Source organism: Mandrillus leucophaeus, unplaced genomic scaffold (genome assembly GCF_000951045.1).
Source record: "Mandrillus leucophaeus isolate KB7577 unplaced genomic scaffold, Mleu.le_1.0 Scaffold226, whole genome shotgun sequence".
NCBI lineage: Eukaryota > Metazoa > Chordata > Mammalia > Primates > Cercopithecidae > Mandrillus > Mandrillus leucophaeus.
The window spans coordinates 1,377,917-1,387,928 of record NW_012102321.1 but is presented as its reverse complement, the minus strand read 5'-3'; the positions used below and the strand labels follow the sequence as shown (position 1 = coordinate 1,387,928).

General features: G+C 41.6%; 1 protein-coding gene across 1 annotated transcript in view; it reads right to left on the bottom strand.

Annotated features, from left to right (window-relative positions):
• The window catches only part of CACYBP (calcyclin binding protein), an 11,460-nt gene extending 2,156 nt beyond the window's left edge, over positions 1–9,304 (bottom strand). The window contains exons 1-5 of the mRNA XM_011981465.1: positions 8,419–9,304; positions 3,792–4,011; positions 1,792–1,888; positions 1,434–1,533; positions 4–42 (exon numbers count right to left, since the gene is read on the bottom strand). Of these exons, the coding sequence (XP_011836855.1) occupies positions 4–42; positions 1,434–1,533; positions 1,792–1,888; positions 3,792–4,011; positions 8,419–8,433 (471 nt within the window). The 5' untranslated portion in view covers positions 8,434–9,304. The remainder of the gene's footprint in view (positions 1–3; positions 43–1,433; positions 1,534–1,791; positions 1,889–3,791; positions 4,012–8,418) is intronic.
• Positions 9,305–10,012: the final 708 nt, after the last annotated feature.

The window sequence follows — 10,012 nt, the reverse complement described above, 5'->3', positions numbered from 1 at the left end:
CACTTTCTTTCTACACAATATAAGAACTGTATCAGTCTTGACCTGGAAGAAAAGCGGGAAAACAAATACAGCTTAGAAGACAAAACAATTATTTAATTAATCAAGTCCCTAGTATGTATAGACTTATTTGGGGTGCTAGTAATACTTGTATGAATAGACCAAAATCTGAACATTCATGGCGTGAAAAGACCGTAAATAAGTAAAACTTGAATACCGTCATACCCTAGAAAGTGCTGGCAAGACAAAGCAGGTGTTAATGGGGGTGGGAGCAGGAACTTCATTAGGAAGGCCTCCCTGAGGCAAAATCTGAGCTGAAGCTTAAGGTCAGGAGAAGGCAGCTGGCAGAGCCATGTAGAATGGCTCCAAGATGGGATGATCTTGGTGTGTTTGAGGAGCAGGAGGAGTGGCTGGATTTTAGTGACTGAGAGAGATAGTAATATAATAAGAGGGGTCGAGGATAGGCAAGAAACCAAGTCACATAAGGCAGTATGGAGCAAGGTGAGGCATTTGGAAAGTGTGAAAGAAGGGCAATGAATGTACAGGTCTTTAAACAATGATCAATACGACTTCTAGGGATCTTTTGGTACTCTACGTACGGGACTAGTGGATGCAGAAGGGTGCAGGAAGACAGCAAATCCAACTATATTTGAGTATCACCTGTAAGCTGTTAAGTAATTATGTATTATAAAAACAGATGGCAGAATGGCATATGTATATACCTAATGCATTAAACTTCATTTATTCAAATTAGGCAGAAAAGAGGGACTATCTGATTTAGTAAAAATTATAAAGAGTAGTTTTTAAAAGACAGTTTCCTTATTTTTATAGCTGTTTCTAACTCCAAGGAGGCTAAGTGCTTAAGACCTCCTTTTATGTATACGAGTATTATGCACAATGCCAACACTACCATTAATTTAAGCACTTTACATACGGTATTGCACTTCAGTGTATCATTTCAACTTTGTGAAATAAATTATTACTATTGCATAAATGCAGAAACTGAGGCACAGAGTGATTAAGCTGCCAAAGGTCACAAACAATAAGCGGTAAACCTGGCATAAAACTCAAGTCTCACTCTTAACTACCTTCAAACGTTTACTTCCTTCCTGATTTTAATGGAATATTCTTACAACAGCCTATTCTTCTACAAAAGGAGTTGGCAAATGTTCTCTGTCAAGGACCACACAGTAAATATTTAGGTTTCACTTAGGGCCATGTGGTCTGCTGCAGCCACTTAACTCTGCCATTGTAGCACAAAAGCAGCCACAAACAACACACAAACAAATAAGCCTGGCTACGTCCCAATAAAACATTCACAAAACAGGCAGTGGTCCCTGTTACAGGACAAATTCATTCCAGTTCATCTCAATTCTAAATCAGCTAGGTTCAATCTGGTAAAGTTTCAGAATATTACGACCAAAAAAAGCACTCACTTTTTTCGAACTGCCTTCCACAGAGATGGGTTTCAAGAGATTGTTGACAATCATGGAGTAACTCTTCCCATTTAGATTCTTTACCAAAAGATCGAATGACCTGCAACACAATGGTGAATACATCATCTTTCTAGTTCTATGAAAGGTACTCTTACTCCGTAAGAGTGGAAAAAAAGCTGCTGGCTTTATTTCAGGGTGTGCATTTGGCCAGTTAATGCTCACCTCTTGAAAGTAGTTGTAAAGGATAATTAATTCTAAATTTAAGAACAATTTTAAAAACTGCAAAGAAAAGAGTCTCAAGATAAGGCAATGTTGACTGTTAATGATCACCGTCTTTCCCAATATAATGAGAACTCACCTCTCTGTGAAATGCACCTGCACATTCTCAGTGGGAACCTGATGCACTCCACTCAAGGTAATGTAGATTTTCACAAACTTATCTGACTGATCCCATCCTGGCAACGACAACAAAAGATGGGACATAAGTAAGTCTCTGAAACTATCTCTAGAACAGCAAATGCACATGGCTCATAACTCAGGAAAGTAAAATTATGAAAATCCAGTCATACAAAAATTTGAAACCCAAGAAATTTTCTAGGTTGAGAAATGGAGCCTCAAAGCAGTTAAGTACTCTACCCAAAGTTAGGCATCTAACAAGTGATAGAATTCAGATTCAAATCCAGGTTTCTGAATACAAAGCCTATGCTCTTTTTATCCTTCAGAATAAAAATACGATCACTAAATACATTCTTTAAGATTAGTTCATTTACTGCTTTTATGGAAACAATTTTGTCCTACATCTAAATATCGGTAGTTCTCCACTAAGCTGGATGGCTAAGTATCAATACTGTCTTAATTCCATAACCATTTCTACTTCTCTAAGTAGTATAACAAATGGAATCCTAGCGCTCTTAATTCCTTTCCAGGGCAAAGCAGAATGTAAACGACTCCAATTCTTCATCCAAATCTGACAAACCTACTGGTATCTATTAAATGCCATTTCAGTATGTATTATCAACCTACCAGCAAGTCTCTAACCTAGAAGAACTCTGTCAACATACAAGACATATACGCTTCACAAAATACCATCGTATTTGTAGAAAATAAAAAAACTTCACAAAAAGCATCTTCTGTTTATCAAGAATATATACATACATATCCCTGACTCTTCCTCACTTAGTCCCACGGAATAGAAACATGCCCCATCCTCTATGACGTGTTTTCACACTGCATGCCTGTATCAAAACATCTCATGTACCCCATAAATACATACACCTACTATGTACCCACGAAAATTAAAAAGAAACATAGTGTTGATCAAAAAAATGCCCTAGAGGGTTCCAGAGAACTTCATTTATTAATAGTTTCTTCCCAGTCAGTCCATCCTCCGGTTTGACAAGTTTCTCCCTCAACACAAATCTATGTTCCTGGTTAAAATGCCATAATCCTAAACACCTTCAGACCAGTTTCCCATACTCAACTGAGTACACGGTGCAATTTCATGTAGTACTATATAGTACATCACTTAAGCACGACATACACATGCTTTTCACTATAACAATACTCAAAATAGATCATGCCTTCCAAGTCTCTATTCATGTCCTCTGCTCATGCTGTTCCCTTCCTTTTGCTGAACATACAGCTCACCCTTCACACTCATCTGATTCTCCCTGTTCCTCACCTCCAGAATTATTTCCTCAGCTATGTTACCTATTATGTGCTAGACATTATTAGCACAAAGAAAAACCAGACTGTCCTTGCTCCAATGAGAGCTCATCACTCTCACTGAAGTTGCACTGCCGCCAAAACAAACACACTATATACACCATTGAAGGAAAACAGTATTAGTTTTTGCTAATACTGTTTTGCTAATACATTGCTATGCTATGAGTTATACGTCTATGTCCCAACCACACCATGAGAAAGGATTGGGTCTTAGTCACTGTTGTGTCCAAGCACAATAGTGATATACATTAGGTGCTCAAAAATATTTCCTGAATTTAACTGGATTCCTCTCCTCAGTTAATTGTAGTGGTTGTCAGAGTGAAACATAAAACATGATTAAAAACCACTACCACCACCAAAGTGGTGCCTCATATATACTGAATAATTTCAGAATAAGTTCCTTCCTTGTTGCTACTCCTCATCTTTGTAGTAAATCACCTTATTCTTGTTAACAGCTTCTAGAATGTATCCTTTCCTATTTCTATCTAAAGAAAGTTTTATTAAATAAAAACTGATGAGTCTTCCTCCAAGCCACCGAAAACACAGCCTCAAAAGTCATTTAAAGATGAATTTGTTAGATATGAGGAATAGGTTGCTCGGAGGCAAAACCGGCCACAGGGAAGCAAGTCATACCATAATTACTGATTTTCACTGTATAGCCCGTTGTAATGGGAGCAACCACAGCAGCTGGTTTTTCATTATCAAGAAGTTCTGCTTTCTTCTGTGATTTCTGTTGCATCTTGTTCTTGATTTCTGTCTCAATCTTGGACTTTTCAGCTGTAAGGGCATCACGTACTCTTTTCCTAGTAGCCTTTTCCAGCAACACCTTTACCTCTTCTAGATCTTTCTGTAGCTGTGTTAAGACAAAAAATAAGTTAGCTATGATCAATAAGGAAATAGCTTGATATTGTGCTTATCACTCATTTCAACTTACTGAAATAAGCACTAAAAATTAAGAGGTTCATCTAAATTTTCTAGGATTGAGTTGCAACTTCAGTTCTTCCCTCCGGCTTATTAACTGTAATTAACTCAAGCTTCCTTTTTTTCCCAAAAGGAAAACTTTGAACAATCTTGAACAAACAATAAATAGGTAATCAAACCCAAATTTTCCAGTTTATATTTGCTTTAAAATATTTACAAGAAACATCTGCGATTTAAACAGTAAAACAAAGACTTTTTTTTGACAAGGGATTCAGAGATTTCCTTTCACATCTAATCCGAGTGTCATTAGATGTTAGACACTTTTAAAAATTTAAGAGATGAGAGAACACACAGTGACCATGGTAAAATGCTACACAGCAAACTTTATTGAGGTAATGAATGCTCCATTTTCTGTCACTGATTGGTCTTCACTGATCTTCCCACCTCAAATACCTCAAATAAAGAGAGTCCGAATTTTTAAGACAAAATATTAAAAAAAAAAAAAAAAAAATTCTGCTTTTGAGAAAAAGTCTTGCTCTGAAGCTGGGTCAGTCTTACAGTTAGAAGTGTAGGAGTTGGTTGCATAGAAGGTGACAAAAGACCCAAAATGCAACATACTCTTGGAAATTATCTTTTGAAAAAGCCACCACGTTCTCATTTTCTTCTCATGCCAATCCATCATCTATTAAAGTCTACTTGTTTTTACTTTCAAGAGATAGAGGCAACATTTTATGAAATTCAAGAGTTAAAGACAATGTTAGAAAATTATTGAGCCTAAGTCTTTTTCCCCCAATTACCCTCTGACATACTGCAAATACACAAGATCTTTCCAAACAGCTGTTTCACTTCTTACAGTAACTTTACACTCTAGCTTGATACTAGCAACTTGACCAAAAAAATCTTGTGTCACAGCTTGATTATATCAAAAGCTCAATTTAAAAGTCTTTTAGTGCTTTATAACTCAGAATATCAGACGCACAACAGCGTTTGAAAGCCTTTGTTTCTTAATAGTCTTATAAAATGCAGTAACAGAACTAATTCTTTTCTTTTACTACTAGTCTTTTATTATCTCATTTAACTCAGATGCCCTAGTTTTGCCTATCTACAACAGATGACATGGTATAAAAAGTTCAACTCTCGCCAGGTGCAGTGGCTCACACCTGTAGTCCCCGCACTTTGGGAGGCCAAACGGGCAGATCACTTGAAGTTAGGGGTTCGAGACCAACCTGACCAACATGGCGAAAGCCCGTCTCTACTTAAAATTCAAAAATTAGGCGGCCATGGTGGCATGTGCCTGTAATCCCAGCTACTCAGGAAGCTGAGGCAGGAGAATTGCTTGAACCCGGGAGGCAGAGGTTGCGGTGACCCGAGATCGCGCCATTGCACTCCAGCCTGGGCAACAAGAGCAAAACTCAGTATCAAAAAAAAAAAAAGTTCAACTCTGCCCAACCCTCTTGTCCACACTCTCCCCTTCCAAGAACAGCTCATATTACTATGACAAAAACTCTTGCAAACTCGTCTTTTGAGCATAGAACCAAGATGTTTCAGTTCAAAATAATACATTTTAATGGTTTCACAAAAAAACCCGCTGATTCTACAACTCCTAATTCATAAAATATTGAAATGTAAAATGAAATATAATAAGTCTAAGTACGAGGTTTTGCTTTTTGACTGAAATAGGAATGCTTTAGCAGAATCAGAAAAGTAATTCAAATTAGGCAAGGGATTCCCCCAATGGCTGAATTCCCAAGCCCTCTTTATTGCCAGTTTTGGCTCTAAATTACTCTTTTTATTATAAAGTATCCACTGAAAAAACTTAAAACTGAGACAGTTCCTCAGTTCTGTTGTTGGCAGACTTGAAACCAAAAAAAGATCTGCTTTTTCTGCACAAATACTTTAAGATGTCCTAGATAGTTTCTTATCTAATTTATCATGTAATTTTCCTTGCCTTCTTGGCATGTATTTGTTTTACGTATATAAAAATTTTATTTCCCTTTTATCCCTACCTGTAACGCATTCAAGCTCTATCTTCCTATTTCCTAATTTTTCACTAGGAGGCATTAACACCAATATGCCTCAAAAATGGGCAAAGGAATTCAACACACATTTCTCCAAAGATACAGAAATGGACACCAAGAACATTAAAGATGCTCAACATCTTCATCATTGGGTAAACGCATATCAAATTCCCAAGATACCACTTCACACCCAGCAAGATGGTGTTATAAACCAAAAAACAAAAATAGAACACCCCAGAAAATAACAAATGTTGATAAGGATGTGGAGAAACTAGAAGCTTCAAACACTTCTTGTGGAAATATGATGCAACCACTCTGGAAATAGTCTAACAGTTTCTCAACAAGTTACCATTTGAACCAGTAATTCCACTCCTAGGTATATACCCCAGAGAACTGAAAACACATCCACACAAAAAACTTGTACACAGCACTCGCAGCAGCATTATTTTTATGCTAGTCAGGAAGTGGAAATAAGCCAGGGCGCCATGGCTCACACCTGTAATTCCAGCACTTTCAGAGGCCGAGGCGGGCGGGCAGATCACCTGAGATCAGGAGTTCGGGACGAGCCTGGCCAACGTGGTGAAACCCGGTCGCTACTAAAAATACAAAAATTAGCAGGGCATGGTGGCGCGCGCCTGTAATCCCAGCTACTCAGGAGGCTGAGGCAGGAGAATCCTTTGAACCCGGGAGACGAAGATTGCAGTGAGCCCAGACTGCGCCACTGCACTTCAGCCTGGGCGACAGAGCGAGACTCCATCTCAAAAAAAGAAGTGGAAATAAATGTCCATAAACGGATGAAAGGATAAACACAATGTGCCATACGCATATAATAGAATATTATTTAGCCATAAAGAGCATGTGTACTAATACACTGTACACCATGGATGAACCTGAAAATGTTAGTGCTAAGTTGAAGAAGCCAAAAAACAAAAGGCCACATACAGCGTGACTCCATTTATATGAAATGCCTAGAATCCGCAAATTCACAGAAAGTATAAGATGAGTAGTTGTCAGGGGCTGAGGGGGAATAGGAAGCAATTGTTTAAAAGACACTAAATGGTTTCTTTTTGGAGTGATGAAAATGTTCTGAAACTAGACAGTGGTGATGGCTGCACTACACTGAATATACTTAAAAAAAAAAAACAAAATACCTGAATTATACACTTTAAAATGGTTAAAAACTTGAATTTTATCTCAAACAAAACAAAAATGAAGTGCCCTTAAATGTCTACTTCTAAGTACCTAAACTGAGAACGTTCTCTACTCTCAAGAGGACTAATACTGAGCTATCCACCTGCATGACTGTGAAGTTCTCTCCTAGGGGCACATAGTACCCAAGACCTACCTTAAAAGACTTGTCACAAGATACCTAGATTAATACTAGAACACACAAATCTCAGTTTTTCTTCATTTAAAGAAAAGATTTTGAGTTTTTAAAAAAAAAAAAAAAAAAGGGCTTGGGATTTCCCAGTACTTGTTTTCATAAAGCAAATCTAGTTACTACACACACAACACTTAACTGTGAATAACTGTTCCGTCTTCACCTCCCCCTTAGGCCAGGAAATGAGCAATACAAGTACTATCATTCCCATTTTCTAACTGAGCAAACCAAGTCTCCCTAAAATTTAATTCTCCAACGTTCAGAGTTTACGGAGCTTTAACACAGGCCATTGGGTTTCTTACTATTAATTACAACTAATTTTCCAAGTTATTTATTTTAAAAATCACATACAGCAGATTGCTGTTTGCCAATCACTGGTTTAAACACCTAGAAATCATACTTTTTAACAACTCTATGAAACGGATGCTACTGCGACACTGAAAAGCTAAACAACTTGCCCAGAGTAACACAGCTCCTCGTGTGTAGAGAAAACATGACTAAGAGAATTCAAGTGCTAGCACCGAAAACTTCTCACCCTCCAATCCGCCCTCTACCATAAACGACACTCATGTTTGCACCCAGCTTTGCTTGAATGAAGCTTCCTGTCCTCTGGCTGGGAAACCAGCGCAGAAAGGGCCTGAGGAACACGCGCAGGGGGCAGCTCTCTCAGACCCACTCCCCGCATCGCCTGCACGGACAATCGCCGCACAGCCCTGCTCCGGCCCGGCAGGCGGGTGGGGTGCGAGGCCGAGGGGAAGCGCGGGGAGCCGACGGCGCAGGAAAGGGCGAATGAGGCGTCCCCCAGGGAAGGCGGCGCGCCGACTGCCGCGGCACCGGGTGGCCGCAGGGCGGCTCAGTCCACGGAAACGGCGGTGGGGCGGGAGGCTGGCGCTGCAGCTCCAGCCGGGGAGCATGAAGAAGATGGGGCCCAACCACTTACCTCTTCTGAGGCCATGGGGGCTGGATCAGGCCGAAGGCCCGAGCTGCAGCCGCGCAGAGGAGAGAACAGGAAACGCCGCGCGGAGCCCTCAAACCGAGCGCAGACGCCCACTCGCACGAGTCGCGGCGCCGCAGCCCGCGAGCACACCGACCCTGCGCGAGATCGCGGCCCGCCTCCCGCACGCGACGGATCTGGAACCTTCGCGAGGCCGCCGCCGCCACCGCCCACCGCGAGCACGCTCCACCCGCCAAGCCTGGCCCCACCCCTCCCCGCCTCGCAGAGTGTGGCCCCGCCCCTCCCCGCCCCGCCGAGTCTGGCTCCGCCCGCCTGCCGAATCTCCTAGCAACGCTCAAGTCTCGCGAGCGAACCGGCAGTCCGAGAAGAGTAACGCCTTCCTCTCCGCCCCGACAACTTTATGTATTGTAATTTGACCGCGCTAGGCCAGGCTGCGCAGTCGCAGCTCGGAACCGCTGCCTTAACCCAGCCCCGGAAATAACGTACCGATTTTCGGAGTCCAAGTCGGAAGTTGAGTAGAGTCTTCCGTCCGTTCTAGGACACCAGACACACCAGGCAGCCATGTTGTGTAAGGCTAGTCTCTGAGCCTCCGCGAGAAGGCAAAAAATGGGGAGAAGGAGCAGCCTGGTTATGTTCAAACGAGAAAGAATGGATATGTTAAGCGTGGAGGCCTCCTAATGGTAGCGGTTTGATTTTCAGTGAGTTTGCCGCAGTGGAGACGTCACCGCGGTCTGTCCGCTCCGACCTGGTGTCGTCATCATTGGCCGCGGTACGAGGTGGAGCTGCGTTGGCCACATGACCCGGCCCCGTGGCGGAAGCCCAGGTCAAGGCCGTAACGAAAGGGTCGGCGTTTGGCCACAGTTTCAGACCCTCCTTTTGTCGTGGACTGTTGAAGCATAATTTCCTGGTGCTTTCGCCTCTTTCACCGACCATTTGAATTCAAGAGTCCGTAGTTCTCGCCTGGGTTTGGATTCGGTATAAGTAAGCCTGTTTACCATCAAAGAAAATGGTGGAATGTCTTCTGGAGACGATGTTCTCTTCTGATTCTAACGCTGCCTCTCAGCGAGACCCCAGAGAAGCCTAGTTTTCAGGTTATTCTAGTCCTTGGCAGGCTCAAGATGTCAACGACACGGTTGGAAACAACCCCTCAGAGATCACATAGTCCGCGCTCAGCTTTTTTGATCGTCCAAGACGGCGACCCCTGAGAGGTCACATAGCGAGCACTCAGCTTTATAGATCGCCCAAGGCAGCGATTAGAATCAGCAACTCAGAGAGGAAAAAAAGCTCTTAGCGAAATGGAGGCTGACTGTTATCTGTAATAAAGAATCGGAAGTACAGTACAAAAATAAATTACCGAAGCGTAACATGCGTGAATTTCACACAAAAAATGACATTAAGGGAAAGAAGCCAGACACAGAAGAGTTCATATTGTGTGGTTCAATTTAAATGAAGTCTAAAAACTAGCCCATGGTGTTAATGAGCGTAGTGGGAAGGACAATGACGTGGAAGAGCCACCAGGGGGCTTTTGAGGTTCCGGTAATGTTACTTGATTTAGACACTGATTTATAGATAGGTGGGT